This window comes from Podarcis pityusensis (assembly GCF_964106645.2).
Source record: "Podarcis pityusensis genome assembly, chromosome: 1".
Lineage (NCBI taxonomy): Eukaryota > Metazoa > Chordata > Lepidosauria > Squamata > Lacertidae > Podarcis > Podarcis pityusensis.
Window position 1 is genome coordinate 48,300,620 of NC_138028.1, and position 22,738 is coordinate 48,323,357.

At 40.2% G+C, this 22,738-nt stretch overlaps 1 protein-coding gene and 1 long non-coding RNA gene across 5 annotated transcripts in view; one reads left to right on the plus strand and one right to left on the minus strand.

The window, feature by feature from the left end:
- LOC308473605 overlaps window positions 1–22,738 on the plus strand; it is a 128,751-nt gene that overhangs the window by 83,416 nt on the left and 22,597 nt on the right. The window contains exons 10-12 of the long non-coding RNA XR_013984105.1: window positions 4,170–4,217; window positions 6,065–6,148; window positions 11,186–11,338. This is a non-coding gene — a long non-coding RNA (uncharacterized lncRNA). The remainder of the gene's footprint in view (window positions 1–4,169; window positions 4,218–6,064; window positions 6,149–11,185; window positions 11,339–22,738) is intronic.
- RAD51B (RAD51 paralog B) overlaps window positions 1–22,738 on the minus strand; it is a 322,140-nt gene that overhangs the window by 31,289 nt on the left and 268,113 nt on the right. Inside the window, exon 11 of one of the 4 annotated variants that reach the window (XM_080994167.1) lies at window positions 20,008–20,457. The exons of the other annotated variants lie outside the window; for them this stretch is intronic. Within the exon in view, the coding sequence (XP_080850293.1) occupies window positions 20,228–20,457 (230 nt within the window). The 3' untranslated portion in view covers window positions 20,008–20,227. Of the gene's footprint in view, window positions 1–20,007; window positions 20,458–22,738 lie in introns of those variants that run through there. 4 annotated transcript variants of the gene reach the window in all.

Below are 22,738 nucleotides of genomic sequence, written 5' to 3' on the forward strand. Positions count from 1 at the left end.
CTAGGCTCTTCATCTATCTTTATCTTCCCTGTCCCCCAACTGAAAAAAAATAAGTACTTTTTGAGTACAAGCAATAAATCAAAAAGTCTCTGGTGTTCTGCATCAACTCCTCAGATTGTTTAAAATCCAGAAACTAACATACAAAATAAGAATGTAGAAACAGAACAGGCAGTAAGGAATATGGGACCCAGGAGCACAACAAAGTTTAGCATGTGGAAGGGAGAATGGAAATAAAACTTGGTATAAAGGAGAAGAGATCATAATGTCCTTCTCTGAAGTTTCCAGATCATACTCTGACATGATATTGAATGCAAAACTATTATTCTAGAGATGTAACTGACTGACTTTTGGAAGTATGGAGCCTAGTTTAGCACAAATGTCACTATAAAGTTTTCCAAGATGAAGCACATACCCTCATGGGACAGGGCACCGAAAGACCATAAAAGAATGGGATGAAAGTATTATTTGCTAATTATATAAATTACAGACCACTCTTAATTTCAATATAAATCCCACAGCAGATTGCAACAAACCATTAAGACCAACAAATATTGTTTAAAACCTCAGTATCAACCTTTTCAAATCTCCTATGGGTTTTTAGAGTATTATTTGCCTTTTGCTTTTGCTTTGTTTTCTGTGTGTGATTTTGGTAGCTGGAGAAACAAATATTTTAAAAATGCACACTTGACGTCAGTTCAACACAGTTCAACATCAGAGGCGCACATCAAGATCAGTGCATCTGTGAGGGCAGGCCAGTCAATTCCACCTTCAATTGAACAAATGCAGATGCTGTGAAAGATCGTAGATGCCTAGCCATACTGAAACATTCCAAAGCTGACTGAACAAAATGACCAATTGCAAAGACATAAGCCGGGGGGCCTGAGTATGTGGCTTTTAGGGTATGGAGCGGGAGTCTTCCTGGTAGAAGGTGGACAGGGAAAGTAAGGTTCACCCCCGAATGTGGCTACAAATGTGGCTAAGGCAGAGGGAATGGGGAGGGAAGCTTTATAGCATGGTCTCTCTCCATATGTGCCTGTCCATATACTAATGTCTTCATCAGAGAGCCTTCTCTGGGCTTCCCCACCTTCCATTTTTTAATAGGTAGCTAGATACTTTCTCTTTAAACTGCTGCCCCCCACCAGACTGAATACTTGGAGAGTATCCTATTGATGGAAAAGTATGCAAAAAAGGGGAGGGAGGGCTGCAGAGATAGTTGAGGCAGGACCCACTGGGGTTGAAGGAGTAGGGAACAGGGAGTTAGGAAAGGGGCCAACAAGAAACCTGAAGAGGGAGCAAGCAAAATGAAAGAGACACCAAGAAGACAGTGAGCCAGGGGAAAGCCTCATATGTTGTTGTTTAGTCGTTTAGTCGTGTCTGACTCTTCATGACCCCATGGACCAGAGCACGCCAGGCACTTCTGTCTTCCACTGCCTCCTGCAGTTTGGTCAGGCTGATGCTGGTAGCTTCAAGAACACTGTCCAGCCATCTCGTCCTCTGTCGTCCCCTTCTTCTTGTGCCCTCCATCTTTCCCAGCATCAGGGTCTTTTCCAGGGAGTCTTCTCTTCTCATGAGGTGGCCAAAGTATTGGAGTCTCAGCTTCAGGATCTGTCCTTCCAGTGAGCACTCAGGGCTGATTTCCTTAAGAATGGATAGGTTTGATCTTCTTGCAGTCCATGGGACTCTCAAGAGTCTCCTCCAGCACCATAATTCAAAAGCATCAATTCTTCGGCGATCAGCCTTCTTTATGGTCCAGCTCTCACTTCCATACATCACTACCGGGAAAACCATAGCTTTAACTATATAAAGCCTCATATACGGCCTGGCAATCACGAGGGTTGTGTGCAGATGGAAAGAATTGGGAGTGGAGAGGCAAAGGCACAAATTCAGTGAGATGGGGTGTGTGTGTGTGTGTGAATTTCACATGCCAAACTCAGACAACTAGCCCAACTTTGGGATATCAGTAAGATATATTGCACTTCAGTTTGTAATTTGTCTTTGAACTTTTAAAATATATCTATTATATATTTTGGAAAGCTTGTTTGTCCAGCCACTATGCATTTGGACACCTTAGAGATCGTAACCAAGCTTTTCATGATGGTTCCTGAGATCAAGATGCAGGTTTTTCCTCTATGTTTGGATACAATTGGGTGCTATTTTGAATCAAGATGGCAGTCTGAATCTTTCACAACTGGAATGAACCATTGGTTTCAGAATTACACTGAATTTTTGGTTTCATAGAATTCCCGGGAAATGCTGGGTACAAGGTTGCTAGTTTTCTATAGTTTTCTTGAACACTCTTTAGGTTCTAAACATGTTGTGACCAGTGCTTTTTCTCTCTCCAGGGGGTACTCTGGAGTATGCAGTACCGGCACCTCCTTTTTCATTGTTAAAAAGTGTAACAACTTCATGGTGAGAAACGGCACCTATTTTTCTAGAAAAGTAGTACTGATTGTGAACCATCTAATAACCCAGCAGTAATGGGACCAGTGTTACAGTGAGCAGAAAGAACCACCAGGACATAATGCTGGCAAACAGCAATCCATTATTCAAGGCTTACATGCTTTAGGGAGTGAGGGAGAAAGGAATATGGTTTTAATTTCAGGCCTTCACTTTCTAGGTGCCCCCAAGGGGCATACACATTTCCTATATAAAGTTCAGTCTGTTTGCAATTAAGTCCTCCTCCTCTGCTTATTCCTAGCTAAATTAAAAATAGTAAAATCAGGATAACCTTGGACTTTTTGACATAAACAAGGCCACTGTTTGCAGAGGTATAAATATACTGATCAGGTTTATGGGTTTTAGAAGGCTGAAACAGCCTTGTGAACTTTTCATGTTGAAGGAATGTTATGTTTCAAAGAACTAATAAGCATCTGTGCCTCCTTTTGAAACCTGAAGGCTTTTCAGTGAGAGCAACTTCTTATTTGAACTTCAAGTGTAGTCCTGTATAATACCAGCCCTGGAAGCTAACTTCATTTATCTGAAACAAATAAAAAAATTCCTTCCAGTAGCACCTTAGAGACCAACTAAGTTTGTTATTGGTATGAGCTTTCGTGTGCATGCACACTTCTTCAGTAGTGGTATCTGAAGAAGTGTGCACGCACACAAAAGCTCATACCAATAACAAACTTAGTTGGTCTCTAAGGTGCTTCTGGAAGGAATTTTTTTATTTTGTTTCGACTACGGCAGACCAACATGGCTACCTACCTGTAACTTCATTTATCTGGGCTCGCTGCAAATAGCTCTTAAGTGAGTTCAGGGATTTCTGTGTATGGTCTGACTAAATTTCACCCACCATACAATATTTCTCCACAAAATACGCACCCCACAATATGTTTGAGGAGATGGGGGAAGATGCTCGGTTTTTTTTGCCACTTCTGTCATAATATACACTAATAAAGGTACTCAATTCTCTGAGTGTGTATCCATATGGACTCAAAATGACATGACCCACAAACTAGAGGGAGGTAGCACCATGCTTAGGGAAACCCCAAGGTTTGCAGATGTACAAAAAGTATTTAAGGGGGAAAACCTTCCAAAGGGGTTGTGGGAGATTCTAAAACAGCCTAATAAGGAATGATCTCAGTGGTCATGGAGCGCTGGTGTGAATGGTGCACATAATAATAATTTCTACCTCTCTTGTATTACTTGAACTTTCAGGATAGACAAAAGGAAGTACTTCCTTGTGCAAGACATGTTAAATTCTGGAGGAAGCTTTACCAAGATATAGTGATGATTGCCAACTTGGACGGCTTTCAAAGGGGATTGGGCAAGCATTAATCTATCAGAAGGTATCAGGCAATATGCCTCTAAATATTAGTTGATAGAGAACACCAGCAGGAGAAGGCTGTTGCATGCCCCTGGGCATCTGGTTGGCCACGGTGAGAACAGAATGCTGGACTAGATGGGGCTTTAGTCTAATCCAGCAGGGCTCTTCTTAACTTCTTAGCCTAATTTTCACCCTTTGCTCTCAGAACAATCAAGTAACACTACCATTTCTGACTTTTTGAAACTCAAAGAGCTTTTAGTTTTACTCTTAACAATTTATCCTAGACGAAGAGTTTTGGTGGAGTTTAAAAACTTCATTTGTTTCATTTAAGCAATTCAAGTTTGCCCAATAAAGGATACCACCACGACATTATTTTCTTTCCTTTTTTCTTTTCTTTTGGCAGCTTGTGATTTTCCAGTTGGAGATATAAACTCCAGCAAGCAAATTGCAGGTAGGGTGAATTTCTTCTGTACCAGCACCTCCCTGCCTCGTGCCTCTCTCTACCCTCTCACCCCAGGCATTCTTTGCTGCTCTGTTTATATTTCAGAAACCATATGCCAAAAAGGAATCCCCTCTCAGCAGTAAATAGGTCCAGGAGAAACTAACTCAGCAATAGTCAAGCAAGAGACTGGCTATATGGGTATAATTTCTATTTTTTATGACACTATTTAGGATTAGGGAAAATTAGAAAGAAAGGAAGTTCTTTTTTCCATTTCCCCACCTTTTGTTGAGCACAATTGGCCAGGTGTGTTTCTCCTGGCAACTCTTTACTAAGCCTTTTGAAGGCCTATGGGGAAATGTTTCCTCAGTCCCACTTTGTATAAATACACATTTAGATATTAGTGCTTCTTTAATTTTTATTGTTCAAGTTCTATGGAACTCCTTGCTACAATAACTCAGAATTCTGTGGTGACTTTTTTTGTTTTGTTTTGCTGTGACCCATTCCCTTAGAATGCTTTTAGAACCTCCCAGTAGCTTAGTATAATAGGTTTAGGTGTGAGATTGACTCCCACACTGGAGAAAGAATGAACTATTAGCTAAGATGGTTCATTAAAGGGATATTTTGTACATTAAAGTACTGACGTTTACTATAGGGTCTTGATTATCATTTCTAAGCACTCAATAGATTTGGTTGCTGAAACCTGCCTATCAGAGGCATTTATTTCAGGTCCAATTACCTAAAGCTCTAACCCAGCCAAATTCACTCAAAACTCGGTCCAGTAACTGGATACAATCTGCTTCTGACACCAAATTTCCTCCAGGTGTACTTAGGACTGCCTGGACAGTTTAGCTTTACACATCGACAGCCTGTTAGTCTAATACAGCCTCTGGCTCCCTTCCTTTGATACTGACCAGCAAAGTATAGTTATCACACTGGGCAGGACCAGCTTAGACCTCAGCTATCCCACTTTGCCTCAGCTTTTACTGGTCTTAGCCATCATCAACTGACTTTCCCAATGGTGTTCTTTCTCCACACTTGACAGTTAACTGTCCTTTTTTCACTGACTAGGACCGCCAGCCAATCAGAATCTCGTTCTTCCTGAAGGAGAATTCAGTTTGAAGAAAAGCAGAAATTTGCTTTCCACTCAGTATCACAGATGCCCTCTCTTCCCTGCCATGTGTTCCTGAAACCTGGGACTGTTCCAAATCTTAAACATACTGGAAAGCATATCCTTAGGCCAGCTGTGATCTGATCATGCTGTAATGAATGAGAGAAAACAAAAACCAACACAGAGCTGGGCAAACAATAGGGCTCCTTGTTCTAGCCTGGAAGTGATCTTCATCCTCCAGACCCCTCTCTCCATCAAAGCATCCCGCAAAAAGCAAGATTCTGAGAGGGTTATGCAATATGCCCTGGGTGATCCTTTCTTGACTAAAGTGGCCTGTGTTGTTTTGGAGGTGACACTCCTTGCATTGGAGAACATATGGGAAGGGAACTATTATAGATCCTTTAAAATACGATCAGCAAAGCAGTCATTATTTCTGCCATTTATAAGCTTTGTGGGGGTGTTCAAGGCTAGGGTTTTTTAAACTTCTAAAACAAGGACTAGAAATGATTCTAGTCCTTCTGTAAATCATCTGGAAATGATAATTTTAATCTTGGATCAGAACTGTTCTGCAAAAATCCACAAATAGCTCAGTACTGTTCTGATAAAATCCACAAATTTTGGAAGGGCCCAGAATTCTATTGATGTGGCATATATTATACATTCTGAGACAGATTTATCACAGCAAATGAATATATTGACCTTTTTATATATAAAATAGTCTGAGAATGCTCTTTTCTCCTCATTCTAGCCATCACAAATGATGCAAGATCAATAGGGCAATTCTGTGCATGTTTACTCAGAAGTCACCAAGTTCAGTAAGACTTACTTCCAAGTAAATGTGTATAGGATTGCAGCTTACTTTCTTCTCATCATTTTGAACTGGAAATGTACTAAAACTTTAGGAACTCATTTGTAAACTAACTGTGCCTTTTGAGCCCTACTCACCCTGTCTTCAACAGAGAATGCAAGAAAACACTGTTTTATCACTTTCTTCTGTATCAAAATCCTTGAAAACCATGGATCTGTCCTCTCCATCAAAACAGAGTACAACTCTTTCTTTCCAGAGATGGAGAAAACATCCCTTTCTTAATAGAAATAACAGAAAAATAGATATTGCTGTCAGCCTGTAATACTACTGTTGATTAGAATGGAACCCATTAGAAATGGCAGGAAATGCTTCTATCTGCAATATTACACTATTTGAGATGCGAGTGAAGTCTTTGACTCTTCAGCAGTTTTGCCTGCTCCCAGCCTCTGCATAGTTTCTGTATGAAGTTTTTACACCTTCTGATGCTCAACCCTTTCCTTGCCAAGGTTCCTACAGTCCTCAGCCTCTTCCACCCATCCCTTTCTGAGGCATTTTCTTTTTAACCTTCCTTCTTGGTCCTCTGTTTGTTAGACCCACTGCTTCCCAACAGCATCAATCCTCCCTTTCCCCCAATGTAGTAGTAGTCACACTTTGATAATTCGGCTGCCACTAACAGATGGTAGTCAATGGAGGACTGGGCCTGGCCTCTTGATGTGGCTGCTGATAGAGGCCGGGCTTACCGTATTTTTTGCTCTATAAGACTCACTTTTTCCCTCCTAAAAAGTAAGGGGAAATGTGTGTGCGTCTTATGGAGCGAATGCAGGTTGCGCAGCTATCCCAGAAGCCAGAACAGCAAGAGGGATTGCTGCTTTCACTGCGCAGCGATCCCTCTTGCTGATCTGGCTTCTGAGATTCAGAATTTTTTTTTCTTGTTTTCCTCCTCCAAAGACTAGGTGCGTTTTGTGGTCTGGTGAGTCTTATAGAGCGAAAAATACGGTAATCTGTGTGGGATAGGTGTAGAGACTCCAGACATAAATGTTGGTGCAAACCAGAGTCATAAGTGCGGAGAGCACTAGAAGCCGCTTGTGCCTACACTGCTCAGATCAAACTGGTCCCTCTTTTGAAAGCTGCCTCCTAGCGGTAGCTAGCATAAGTACATATTCTCCTCAGCTATTTAGCCAGTATGAGCACATACTCACTTCCTCAGCTACTGCTTTGTACCTCAGTGCACTGGAACACAGGAAGTTGCTAGTTCTAGGCTCTATTTCCATTCAGTTCCCCAGCACTCAGCCTTCCTGTCACATGCCAGAAATATACTGTTATGCCAGTAATTTAGCCCCTACACTTAAAAACAAAAAACAGTACTCAAACAGTGTTTTTTCTTTAGTTGTCAGTTATTTGGTTCTTGAATTCAATATAGTCCATTTCCTTTTTTTTAAAAAAGCAAAAAAAGAGTGCATGCGTGCAGGAGGAGAGAGGGAGACTTGAATTAGGCTGGAATGCTGAAAAGAAGCATGCCAAGGTCAAAGCATATGGAAAACAGACAGGAGGGCTATATATAGTACACAATGACTTGCACTAATTTATGTGTTAAATAAAAAGAAAGGGAAAAAGGAGAATTCAGAATTGTTTGGAAAATGAATGAGAGATGTAATGGAAAAAGAACATAAGCTTAGGTAAGGAGCTGGAAGTTATTTAAGTGACTTGCTGCTATAAAGGCTGCTGTGGGGAAAATTGCCACATAGAGTCAGCAGATGTATTGAGAAATAATATGGACAGATAACGTATAACTGTGCAAATGCTTAAGTCTGAAGGAATGTAAAAGTATTTCCAGATCAGAAGGACACTTAGAACATTCACAGTATCACACGTACAATGGCTATACATACCCAACTATGTGTATCTTGTGATTACATGCAAGGATAAAATAAAGCCCAGAATGTTGTATTAGTTGCAAAATTCAGGGTCCCAAGAAAGCTTACTACTTTAAAATTTACATAGTAAGCTGCCAGCTCTTGTGGCTATGAACATAGGCTTGAAAGGGAACCCAATTTGTTGGAAACTGATACCATGGGTCATTCAGGTGAGCCTATGAAGACATGCCTACCTTTACTTCCCACCACAGCCTTTACCTATATGGAAGAGAAAACTAACCTGTGGTCCGGTTTTCTAGTGAAGAGGCAGCATGACACCCATGATTTGTAGCAAGATGCTCCTAGAACCTTTGGTATCCAGTCCTAACTTTAAACTCCCAGGTCACCATGAACCTTGGTGCGAAAGCTCTGGTTCCTTCTTTCCTCTCTGGAACAGATTGGTGCTTCAATCTCTCTTTCTCATTTCCCTTGATCTTGTTCTCTTGCCTCTCTGTTCTGCCCTCATATACTCAATTCCACCTCATTTACATTTCAAGCTTGCCCCACTATAGCCTCTATTGCAGCCTAGGGCCCTCCCCTCTCACATAGCGGCAGTAATTCTCTCTCTTTATCTCTCTTCCTTCTCCTCTGTACAATTAGGCAAATTAGATGATGGCCTTGGTTGTGCCTTATCTAGGTAGCCCCAAAATCTTGGATAGTGTGCTTCCATTGACAATACAAGTAAATATTCATGTAAGGCTACATGTATGATCAGAGATGCATGTTAACAACACAGGAATGCTATACTGAGATAGAATTGGGAACTGTGGTATCTCACAATATATCACATTGGAGCTGGAAGAATTCTGATATTAAGAACACTCTTTAGTTAAAAATAATAAAATAGCAGCAACAGTAACTGTCCTAAGCAGCATTTGCCTAAAGAGTTTACCTGTGGCTACACCTGCATAGGCACAGGTCACCTTTTAGCCAAATACCAATCTTCTAGAAATTTCTCTTTGCTTTTTCTGTTGTTTCCACTGGCCAGATCTGAAAATGACTCCATCCTTACTTGCTTTCCAATTGTAATGAGAAAGTCAAGGTATTTGATTTAAGGGAAATTTCTTAACCTTGGCCCAAATCCAGAGAAAATTGGACATAAACTTCATGTGTAATAAATTAAGGGTCCCAGAGCCACCGGTTAATGGTTTGTTTGATTTTGTCTCCCAACCCTTATTTTCTTTTTAAAAAGCTCTTTAGTCCTATGGTGCTGCATCCTCAACTAGGATGCAGATTTGAAACTGTTCTGCTGAAGTCAGCAGAAGAAGGGGATTTACTGTAATAGCTTCTAGAGCACTGACGGTGAGTCAGATTTGTTCTCAACCTGTTTCCTAAGAAATGTGTACAGACCCAGCTGGGTGCTCTTTGTAATTCTGGCAAAGGTCAGCTCTGTCTCTTAGGATACTTAGTGAAAAGGAGAAAATTAGAAAAGGAAACTTAGTCTAAACAGTTCTCTGCATTGTTTCAGAAGCAATTAATGGTGTTTCGTCTGGTGTCATATACCCAGGTGGGAATAAGCAAATAATACCACCAAACAGAATGCTCAGCATAGCCACAAGGACAAAATCACTTGTTCCCACAGATGAGGTAGAAGCTAAACTGCCTGGTTGTGTTTGACTCATTCAGCTGTTGTTTTGGTTTCAAAATATGAGCACAGGGTACTGGTAGGATGGGCCCTTTTACTACATTGACTTCAGTTGGTTCACTAGGTTCAAGTTGCTCAAGTGAGCACAAAAAATAGCATTCTTTTAACAAGATAAAAATATACAGTGGTACCTCAGGTTACAAACACCTTGGGTTACAAACACTTCAGATAACAGACTCCACTAACCCGGAAGTAGTACCTCGGGTTAAGAACTTTACCTCAGGATGAGAACAGAAATCGCATGCTGGCGGTGTGGTGGCAGCGGGAGGCCCCATTTGCTAAAGTGGTACCTCAGGTTAAGAAGGGTTTCAGGTTAAGAACGGACCTCCAGAACAAATTAAGTTCGTAACCAGAGGTACCACTGTATTCCTAGGAATATTTGATATCTAAAATTCATCCACTGCATTTTGAAATAGCTTATTGTTCAGTCCAGTTTACAACAGAACTTAACACAATAAAACCAATGTTAAAAACTATTTCTCTAGAATCTTTTTGCTGTACAGTCGTACCTTGGTTGTTGAACGCCTTGGTACTCAGAGGTTTTGGCTCCTGAACGCCGCAAACCTGGAAGTGAATGTTTCAATTTGTGAATGTTTTTCGGAAGCCTAATGCCTGATGGGACTTCCGCAGCTTCCAATTGAGTGCAGGAAGCTCCTGCAGCCAATCAGAAGCTGCACCTTGGTCCTCAAACAGTTTCGGGAGTCGAATGGACTCCTGGAACGGATTAAGCTTGACAACCAAGATACGACTGTACAGGTAATAAATAATTCCACCCCAGATGCCTTTGCCTGCCATCTAAAAACAAACCAACCCATAATGATGGGCTAACATGAGTTTCCCTAGCAAGGAGTTTGACACTGAGAAGGCCCTACTCTAAGTCTCAACCAGGTTAACTAAGCCAATGGGGGGGGGGGGAGAGCAAGGTTCCTCAATGAATATTCCAGTGCTCTGAGAACACTGGTTTATATAGTGAGCCTTTAGATATGGGAATGGTGGAAGGCCTCCTCTGACTTTGCTGCCATATGATTGTTGGCAGGCTTGAGATGTGCACAAAAGCCCTCAACTCTCCATTCCTAAATGTGCTCCAATTAGGATCTCAAGGAGAGAGAAAGCTCTACAAACTATCTAGTAAAATATATTTTCTTTCCTTTTTAAAAAATACATGGAAATCCCTTTGCCAGGAACTCCACATGATTTTGCTGCCTGTGGTTGAGAGAAGATCAGTCTGGGTATGTGGGGAGCTATTCTTCCCAGATTAGGTCACTGGAGGAACAATCTGACCTGGAAGATGAGCAAAATGTGCTAAAATCACCAGGGAGGGAGTTAAGGAAGCAGAATTTGTTCTTCTTTCATTGGTAGAAGTGTTGCCTAGGCCAGAGATGAGGGCTTCTCAACATGCCCCCCTTTAAAATCAGGGCAGCTCAAATGTTTATTATTAGTGGCATCAGGTCCCAATGCCTCTCTCTTAGGTTCTGATTCCTACCTTACTGTGTTGTTATCCAGGTCTGCAGCTGCAAAGGGGCATCGTCTCCGTAGAAATACATAAGCTACCATCTCCAAATTTTCAGTATTCCTATAAAAGGAAAAGTCCTCTTTCTTATGGAGATGGAGAGGAGGGGCGAAGATGTAGGATTCTATGTAACAAGACAGCTCTAAGTTCTAGAACCGGTTACACTTTACTGATTGAGTTCATTCACTAATACTCTGTTCCATAACCGTCTGTTTCCTTTCTCCAGGGATGGGGGAACATGTGGTCCTCCAGATGTTGTTTGATTCCCTCAGCCACAGTCACCATGGCCAATGTTCAGGGGATGATGGGAGATGCAGTTCATTAATATCTGGATGATCACATGTTCCCTATCCCTGCCTTACCTCTTTCTTTCTCATTCTCTCCTACTTTAGTCCAGGGGTAGGCAACCTAAGGCCCGTGGGCTGGATGCAGCCCAATCTCTCTCTCAATCCGGCCCACGGACGGTCCAGGAATCAGCATGTTTTGACATGAGTCCTTTTATTTAAAATGCATCTCTGGGTTATTTGTGGGGCCTGCCTGGTGTTTTTACATGAATAAAATGTGTGCTTTTATTTAAAATGCATCTCTGGGTTATTTGTGGGGCGTAGGAATTCGTTCATTTCCCCCCCCCCTAAAGAAATATAGTCCGGCCCACCACATGGTCTGAGGGACGGTGGACTGGCTCACAGCTGAAAAAGGTTGCTGACACCTGTTAGTCACAAGGGAAAGCAGTAGACGGGGGGGGGGGGGGCGGAATGCAATGCGTGATGTATAGGATTCTAGAGATATCTCCCTGAGTTTGCAGTGATAAATTTACGTCAGAAATTCTTCAGGCTGTGGTCATGGGAGAGATAATAATAATAATAATAATAATAATAATAATAATAATAATAAATGTATGACTCAGCCTTTCATTTACCAGTGAGTGATTCAAGCCTCTGCCCCAAGATCAGTAAGCCTTAATCTTCTCTCTCAAAAGAAGCACTACATTATTCAGGGGTAAAGTACTGGGAAGGCGTAACATCCCCCCCCCCATCATTATAGAAAAAGAAGGTCTTGGTGGGTTACAAGAGTTTGACATGCCTTTTCTGAAAAGAGGTAGCTTTGTTCTCCGCATCCATATTTTAAAAAAATGTTTGAAGTGAACTGACCTGTCTCTAAAAAACAGCTCAAAACAAGGGCTGCCCCAACAGTCAAGCACCACACCCAAATGGATAGAAATGTTCTATTCCGAGGGTTCCTCAAGAAGCTTCATCACGGAATACAATCCGCTATAGTTGCAGTTCAGAGGGTTTCCCCTTAGGCACACTCGGAAGAAAATACTGTTATACTTTTTGCAGGTCTCCACTTCAATTTTCTGCCTTGTTTTTAAACAAAAATATTCATTTCCTTTTTTGTTAATTTACAACAGCACTTCACTGACTTATATGGAAACATCCAAACATATGTGTGAACTTACAGAGCAGATTGCAACCACTCATGCCTCATAAGCAGCTTGCTTAACAACCTCGCTTCTCTTTTTCTATATTAATATGAGTCAGTTAACAATCATTGTGCAACATTTTGTTTGCAAGGACATCTGAAGCAATTGCTTAAAACTGTATTAAATTTGCACAACAGCAAAAGCCTAGCTGCAGCCTGTGATCAACCCTTGTGTGAAGATGTTGGGGCCCTTCACCTGCCCCCTTGTCCAGCTATACATATACTGAAATAATCAGGAGATTGTGCTGCTTTCAAACTTAATAGGGACTTTTCTTAAACACTTGGTTGATTCTCTCTAAAAACTGAGAAATAAATAACTTAAAAAGTTATCACTATCCCTTTTCTTTTTGCTAGTCCTGGCAATTTCCATAGGAATGCAGAAAACATTCCATAGTAATGTAGATTGGAGCAGTGACCCCAGCATTCAGCTTCCTGATAATTTTTTTAAATATCAAGTTTCTAGATCTTATGATCAGCAAGTGGCTGATGTTGGGTGTAATCTTAGAAACTTAGAGGTGTCTGGAACAAGATTTCTAGTACTATCTTAAGAGCAGGGTTTGGTGTCCTTTGTCTTTCCTGAACCATAGCAAAACCAGAATTATCAAAAATTGTATGAGTAGAAGAATAAATTGTAGAAAACAAGGAAAAATATCCATATTTACTTTACATTATCAGGAAAATGATTTTAGGGTTTGGGGGTGGGGAGTTGTTGCACAGACTTTGGATTATTTTTATATCTGAACTACACAAGCTACAGCAATGTGTTGATCTAGAAGCCTTAAGTTTGAAGGGAAAATCTGCCACTATTCTACTATAGAATCTGACTTATGCCATTTATTTGGAAAGCTTGGTATAGTACTATCCATGTTGGGTTGCTTCAAAACAGTATGGATGGTTACACTGACATATATCTCAATGCACATTAAGACACAGGACAGAAAAAATGTGCATTAGCTCTGTGAGGATGCAGCTAAAAAAGTGTGTGTGGGAAAGCCAACTCCCACTAATTCCACTTTATCCCTACAAGCTCCTGTGCCACCTCCAAGACTGTTCCACAGGGTCCCCTCAGAGGAGATCAGTGTAGGAGGATGTAGGGTGAAAATGAAATCTGCAAAAGCTGCGTTTGGTTACTTAGGATAGTCCTGGCCGTGACCAGAACTCAACATAGGATATCTGGATCCAACTCATGTTTCTCTTTTTATATACAGATATAAACATTTTTCCTAGGCTATATCATATAGATCTCCATAAATTATTTTATGAAGTTTCTCACTCAAATCCTACCATTCAAATTGCAAAGGGAAGATCCTTTCCTGTGAGCCCACTCATCCCCCTCCATCCTGCTATTAATTGCCAGAGATCACGTCCTCCAGGCTCTTACGCATTCTTCAGAAGCAGAAATTGTGTGCGTGGGGGAACTGGCTTTAAAATGGGCCCTGAATGCAACAAATAGCAGGTATTATAAATTCCCCGGAGGAAGACACCTGCAGCTTCGCTCCTTAGGGCTTCAACCTCACCCTTTAAAAAAATTATTGCAACCTGACTACTACTCTGCCATCTTATTTAAATTGTCAGAACAAAGCTTATGAGAAAAATCAGAATTCCTTAGAACTTTCCTTTGTATGGAAAAACAATTTATTCTTTAAGTAAATAATTAAGTCTCCCCCACCTCTTCTGCTCCTATATATTCCCAAGACAGTGACGCTTCAGATAGACTATTTTGTGGGAATTGCTTCAGGTGTACCCTTTTAGAATATTGCTGTCTTTGCAAATTACAGTCTAACTAGCACCAGCAGGTTACAAGCTACAGGAGACTTGTCCTTGGTGATCATTTTTTATCATTTCAAGCACAACCCTAATAACAAATGCAATTTCTTTTTTTTCTTTTTTAAAGCAATTTATTAGGTTTTACAATAAAAATAAACATAATAAGCAATATAACATTGATCTTAACATATTTTCACATTTTCTTTGGACTTCCTCACATCTCCCGCTCCCACTTTCATCGTTGTAACATTTTGTCAGCAATTTATCATCTTATTTAAATTCTTATATCCCTTCTATATTTCATAATCTTATAATTCTCAGAAGGAGCTAAATTTCACAGTCTTACTTATTTTCTTAAAAACTTCTAAATTTAGTGGTGCTCAGTTATTTTGATCTAGCATCTTATTTAGCATTCAGTCAAATTACAATACTTTTGTAAATAGTTCTTAAATTTCTTCCAGTCCTCCTCAATCCTCTCTTCTCCCAGGTCACGGATTCTGCCGGTCATTTCAGCCAGTTCCATGTAGTCTATCAGTTGTATCTGCCATTCTTCCAGTGTGGGTAGATCTTGAGTTTTCCAATGTTTTGCGAGAAGTATCCTTGCTGCTGTTGTTGCATACATAAAAAATGTCTGGTCCTTCTTTGCCACCCCTTGGCCGACAATACCCAAAAGGAAAGCCTCTGGTTTCTTAGTGAAGGTATATTTAAATACCTTTTTCAGTTCATTATAAATCATTTCCCAGAACGCCTTCACTTTAGGGCAAGTCCACCAGAGGTGGAAGAACGTTCCCTCACACTCTTTGCATTTCCAACACTTATTATCAGACAGGTGGTAAATTTTGGCAAGTTTGACTGGGGTCATATACCATCTATAAATCATTTTCATTACATTTTCTTTCAGAGCGTTACATGCAGTAAATTTCAATCCATTACTCCACAACCTCTCCCAGTCCTCAAACATGATATTGTGCCCAATGTCCTGTGCCCACCTTATCATAGCCGATTTAACCGTTTCGTCTTGTGTATTCCATTTCAACAGCAAGTTATACATCCTTGAAAGTACCTTAATCTTTGGTTCTAGCAATTCTGTTTCTAATTTCGATTTCTCCACCTGGAACCCTAATTTCTTATCATTTTTAAAAACTTCTTTAATCTGAGCGTAATGTAACCAATCTCGCACTTTGTCTTTCATTTTCTCCAAACACTGCAATTTCCAATTGTCTCCATCCTTTTCTAGTATTTCCCAATATTTTGGCCATTTAGCCTCCATATTGGGTCTTTTTCGGGCCTTGGCTTCCAAAGGTGAAAGCCACCTTGGTGTTTTATTTTCCAGCAAGTCTTTATATTTTGTCCAGACATTAAACAATGATTTTCTGACAATATGGTTCTTAAAGGCCTTATTTGCTTTAACCTTGTCATACCATAAATATGCATGCCATCCAAAGGCATTGTTAAACCCTTCCAAATCTAACACATCAGTGTTTTCAAGAAGTAGCCAGTCTTTTAGCCAGCAGAACGCTGCGGCTTCATAATACAACTTTAAGTCTGGCAGGGCAAAGCCCCCTCTTTGTTTTGCATCGGTTAAAATCTTAAACTTAATTCTGGGCTTTTTGCCCTGCCAGACAAACTTAGAAATGTCTCTCTGCCACTTCTGGAAGCACTCCGTTTTGTCCAAAACCTGAAGTGTTTGAAATAAAAACAACATCCTTGGCAATACATTCATCTTGATAGCAGCAATTCGGCCTAAACAAATGCAATTTCATCAAGTTTTGGAAGAAAAGAAACAACAGATACTTCAGTTTCTCACTATCCTTTGTTTTCGGTCAATATGGGGCCAATTCACACAACCACTTGGGGGGCTTCTTTTGAATCCAGGCATGGTATGAAGAAGCCAATTTTATAAATTCAGTTGGCCTGCACCCTTTCATTCCTGTTTCCTTCCCCATAGTAACTACTATACTTTTACAGCATCCACAGACACACAACTCCATTGATATCTAAAGTCTCTTCCTTCCCAAGTACACTTCATGCTAAGAAGGGGCAAAAGTTGCTGCTGTCCTCTATGTGCTGTTGCTCAGTGTTTGCTGTTTCCTGGAAAATAATAAATAAATATGGTACCAATTCTGACTGGTTCCATGACATGGTGCCAGACACCAAGCAATAATTCGGATGAGGACAAAGAAAATGGCACAATTTCCTGCACCAGAAGCCTCCACAGTTTTAATAATTCTGCTGCCAGGCCAGAATGGAAAGCAAGGCTTGATTGCTATTGCCTTGCCAAGAAGGCTCATAAGAAGAAGGAACTGTGCCAGGAAGGGTATTACAGATGGAAATATCCACAGAATCTGAAGTCTTTGCCTAGCTGGAGGAGTCCAATAGAGGAAATTATGAAAATAAGGCGTTTTGTTATACAATATTGTATCAAACAAGGATGGCTGGATAACTTCCTCAGCCGTAAGCACAATGAGTGAGGAGGCTATAAAAGAGGGAGGAAAATCTGAAGGAGTGTTTCTGAGACCAATCTATTGAAAAAGACACTGCAAATATAATTTTAAGGGACTTGGTTGTAAAATGTAGAGCATGCAACTACAGAAGCCCCATCTCTTCCTTTCAGAAAGTAAGAAGGAGTGAGAAGAATGGGACATATCATAAAAACTGCTGAACCAGCTCTCTGATTCCGCTCACACCTCAAGAAAAAAAGGGAAAAAGTACCTGTAGATCCAGAGAAACTGACTGAATCTGCCATCATGGACAAAAACATACTCTTACCGGTGCTGAACCTTCTCCCCCAAATAAAAAGGGCTGTGGCATCTCCAACTTAGTTACCCAAAGCACTTTCTTTCTATCTAATTACAATAAAAGAAAAAATGACAAACTATTATGGCCTGTGAGTAGATTCTGAATGTAAGTTTGTCATTTGGGACTACCAGTGCTTCAGCAATTGGCCAACATGCCTGCTATAGGAAAGGAAATAATTAATAGCTTCCCCTCCCTGTAATCACTGCAGAAGGAATAGATGAACATGGGACGGGGGTGGAATTACCCCCTAATCACCAAGTACTGCACCCCAAAGGCCTTAGAAGAGGCTGTCACATTTAAGCTATGTGAATTTAGGGATCATGGTGGACTAATTTCCTAATAAAATAAACACTTTGCCTAACAGTACCTGCAACTGAAAAGCACATTTATCTCTAGCATGGTAGCTAGATGTTGGTATTAGATGTAGGAAACTCAAGGCTCAAATCCCTCCTTAGCTATGAAGGTCCTTAGCTATGCCAAGGCAGTAGTTCACAGGATATGGCATAAAAGCTTACAAACAGCACTGTAAGATGACTGATCCCTTGCACAAAAGAGGTACTGGAATAGTACTCCCCATAGCTGTCAATGTTTCCCTTTTTTAAAGGGAAATTCCCTTATTCCGAATAGGATTCCTCGCAAGAAAAGGGAAAAGGTGACAGCTATGGTACTCCCCCCTCTCCAATAATTAAAACAGCAAGGAGACTGCATAATAATTGGTAAATAATAGTTTCTCAGTGCTATTCTTCCAGAAAAAGAGGAAGATGGTAGTTCCTGCCAGTCCCAATTTTAAATTCTGGCCAATCAAGCCAGGCCTTGGAGGTGGGGCTTGGGAGCAGACCGGAGTGGAGCAGGTTTCACTCTGGCCTGCTCTTTGGCCTTAAAAGGCCAGCTGCCCCTGACCTCAGGACTGTGATCACCCCCTCCCTTCCCTCCCTCATATTCATGCTTTGGGGCTTGTTCTATAGTAATGGTTTCTCTTCTAGGCTATGCAATTATGGCTTTGCTGTGGTTCTTTAATTGTCTGCTGTGGTTCTCTTTGGAGCCAGGATGGAATTTACCGGCAAACAGATTGGCCCCATTTGCAGGTTTTGGCTTCCCCACAGCAATAGTCACAACTTTGGTGGGTCTGGGCTTTGGGGTGGAATCCTTCGTCTTACATTGGGGTGAAGTGGTGCCTCATCCCCACCTCTGAACAGCTCAATCACAGGGGTACCCCATTGGAAGGGTCTAGTTGGAAGTCTCTGTCCAGAAGCCAAGGCGTGCGGCAGATGGGCCATAGAGCTTCTTTCAGTGTGATGGACCCAGTATCCCATGATCGACTCTCATGCCTCAGCCCTCCACCAGTAGGCTGGGAGGATCACACACCCAATACCGAAGTCAAATCTTACCTACATCTGGAATTGTGGCCAATTTCAAATCCCAAAACGTTTCCTTGTCCAGGTTGTTCACCTTAGACTAGGTCTTACTCCCGGGGAAGGGGTCACTGTGAGTGGGACCACAATTGAATCCTCATCTGTTATACTGGCACTAGGAGAGTGAGTAGCAAAGTCTTGCAGCATTTTGTCTTAACATGTAAGTCAATTTCTTAATGCCTTCAGAAAATGCTTCTATTTGCCTCATGGTAACTTCTGAATCTTCAATCTGTTTCAGTCTGTCTAGATCATCACCATCATATACTCTGATATCTAAACCAGGCTTAAACCATTTCTTTGATCCAATTCCAGATGCCGGTCCCAAATCCATCAAACATGCATACACTTCCCCATCTTCCTGCTTCTTCTGCCTTAAATTTCCAAAATTACTAAAAGCAACTTTCTTTTCTTCACTTTAGCTGTACAGTAGTACCTCAGGTTACAGACGCTTCAGGTTACAGACGCTTCAGGTTACAGACTCCACTAACCCAGAAATATTACTTCGGGTTAAGAACTTTGCTTCAGGATGAGAACAGAAATCGTGCGGCAGCGGGAGGCCGCATTAGCTAAAGTGGTACCTCAGGTTAAGAACAGTTTCAGGTTAAAAACGGACCTCCAGAACGAATTAAGTTCTTAACCCGAGGTACCACTGTAGCTGTTAAAAGGACATAATCTGGAGGTTCCATGGCTTCACACTTTTGCTGATGGGATTCTTGACCACCTTAGCAAGGTCTTGTTCGGTGGGATGTTCAGCCATAGTCTCTACACTGAATTGATGTTCCAAAACCAATAGCCCTCCATGAACACCACTCCCTCTCAAATTAGGAGTACAGGTGAAATTCGGAAAATTAGAATATCGTGGAAAAGTTCATTTATTTCAGTAATTCAGCTGAAACTAATATATGAGATAGACTCATGGCATGCCAAGCGAGATATGTCAAGCCTTTATTTGTTATAATTGTGATGATCATGGTGTACAGCTGATGAAAACCCCAAATTAACAATCTCAGAAAATTAGAATATTAAATGAAATCAGCAAAACAAGGACTGCAAATAGAGCAATATTGGACCTCTGAGAAGTAGAAGCATGCATGGCATGGCATGCGGCATGGCATGGATGCTATCAGCCTGTGGCACTGCTGAGGTGTTATGGAAGACCAGGATGCTTCAATAGCAGCCTTCAGCTCTTCTGCATTGCTCGGTCTCATGTCTCTCATCTTTCTCTTGGCGATGCCCCATAGATTCTCTAGAGCCCATGAGATGAAGCGCTCACAGACTCCCCATGAATGGAGAAGTTAGGGACTGGCAGTCAAATATGCCATTTGAATATTCCTTTTTTAAAAAAAATAATATTTTTATTCATTTTCCACAAAAGAAAAAACAAACAAACCAACCATTTTTTTATACAATCAATTCACATGTTATCACACATTCATCTCTTTTTTTGACTTCCCTCAGCTCCTTTGCCGATCTTTCGTTTGCATCAATATTATTAACACATTTCTTAACTTAGTATTGCCTTTAGATATCTCCTTCCCTCCTCTTATTTTCTTTTTAACAATATTCCTCTGTTTTTCACAGAGTCTCTTGAAAACCAACAAATGTTATCTGTTCATCACATATGCCTTTCAGATAATCTGTAAATCTTCCCCAGTCCTCGATGAACTTTTGGTCTCGTTGATACCGAATCTTCCCTGTTAGTTTGTCCAATTCTGCATAATCAGTCAATTTCAGTCTCCATTCTTCCACCGTCGGTAATTCTTCCTGTTTCCATTTTTGGGCCAGAAGTATTCTCGCTGCTGTAACTGCGTATTGAAAAAGTTTACAGTCTTTCTTACTTATCTCATTTCCTACCAATCCCAATAAGAAGGCCTCCGGTTTCTTAATAAACGTATATTTCAACATCTTTTTCAATTCATTATATATCATTTCCCAGAAGCCTCTCACCTTTTTACACTCCCACCACATATGATAGAATGTCCCTTCTTTTTCTTTACATTTCCAGTACTTATTACATGTTTTGTACATTTTAGCCATCTATATACCATTTTCATCACATTTTCCTTTAACGCAGTACATGCCGTAAATTTTAGTCTTTCATTCCATAATTTTGACCATTCATCATATTGTATATTATAACCAAAATCTCTGGCCCAATGTATCATTACCGATTTAACCTCTTCATCTTTTGTATACCACTCCAGCAACATTTTATACATTTTAGACAAATTTTTATACTCATTATTCAATATCTCTAGTTGAAATTTTGATTCTTTTTCTCCATATCCATACATTTTACAGTCTTTTTTAAACATTTCACAGACCTGATAGTAATGCAACCAATCATAGACAAATTCTTTTACTTCTTCATAGGGTTTCATTTTCCATTTCCCCCCTTCTTTAAATGTCAATTCTCCATATGTTATCCACCTCCCCCTCATATTGATCTTTTTTACGCTCATCACTTCTAAGGGTGAAATCCAGTGGGGGAGTTTAAATTCCAACAAATTTTTATACCTGTCCCATACATTTATTAACGACCTTCGGAAGATGTGGTTTTCAAACCCTTTATGAATTTTCTTCTTTTCATACCATATGAACCAAATCTATTATCAAACCCTTCCAGATCCAACAATTCTCCATTTTCTAATTTAATCTACTCCTTTAACCAGCATAAGCAAGATGCTTCATAATATAGTTTCAAATCTGGCAGGGCGAAGCCACCTCTTTCCTTCGCATCTGTTAGTAACTTAAACTGAATCCTTCGCTTCTTACCCTGCCAGAAATACCTTGATATTATCTTTTGCCATTCTTTAAATATTGATGTCCCCTTAATTATCGGGAGTGATTGAAATAAAAATAACATCTTTGGTAGCACGCTCATCTTTATCGTTGATATTCTCCCCCAAAAGGATAACTTCAACCTTCCCCACACCTCCAAATCCCTTTTTATACCATTCCACACAGGTATATAATTATTTTGAAACAAATCTATATTTCTGGGGGTTAACCAAATTCCTAAATATCTCACTTTGTTCACCACCTCTATTCCAGTTTGTTGTTGCATTACCTCTATTGATTCTTCTTTCATATTTTTCGCAATAATTTTTGTCTTCTTTTTGTTTAAATAAAACCCTGCAACTTGACCGAATTGATCTATTTCTTCTAGTACTCTTTTAACACTTCCCAGTGGTTCCTCCACTGTTATTACCAGATCATCTGCGAACGCTTTAACTTTATATTCATTTTTACCCACAGTCACCCCTTTTATTTCTTCATTTTTCCTTATTGACTTTAACAAAACTTCCAGAACCAAGATGAAGAATAGTGGCGATAACGGGCATCCCTGTCTTGTACCTTTGTTTATTTTTATATCTTCTGCCGTAATATTGTTTACTAGAAACTTTGCTTTCTGCTCTGTATATATTGCTTTTATTCCGTTAAAAAATTCCTTACCCACTTCCATATGTTCTAAATTCTTTAACATAAAATCCCATGATATATTATCAAAGGCCTTTTCAGCATCCACAAAAATCATCATAGCTTGTTTCTCATTCCTGGCATTCAGATATTCTAAAATATTAATTATATTTCTTATATTATCTTTCATCTGTCTGCCAGGAAGGAAACCTGTCTGATCCTTGTGTATAATTTCTCGTAAAACCTTTCTCATTCTATTTGCTAAAATGCTTGCGAAAATTTTGTAGTCAGTGTTTAACAATGAAATAGGCCTGTAATTTTTAACTTGCATTAAATCTGAGTCTTGTTTTGGAATGAATGTAATATACGCATCTTTCCATGTTTCTGGGATTTCTCTATTTCTCATAATGTTATTCATGACTTCTTTCATAGGTATGATTAGGATGTCTTTCATTTCTTTATAGTAACTGACTGTAAATCCATCTGGACCTGGAGCTTTCCCTTTTTTCATCTCTTTTATTGCCTCTTTTATTTCTTCCGTTTCGATTGGGGCATTCAAGTTATCTTTTTTTCCCGTCGGGATCTTCTGCACCTCTTTATCCTTTAAAAATCTTTCTATTTTTCTCATGTTGTTCTTGCCTTTGCTTCTATATAGGTGTCTGTAAA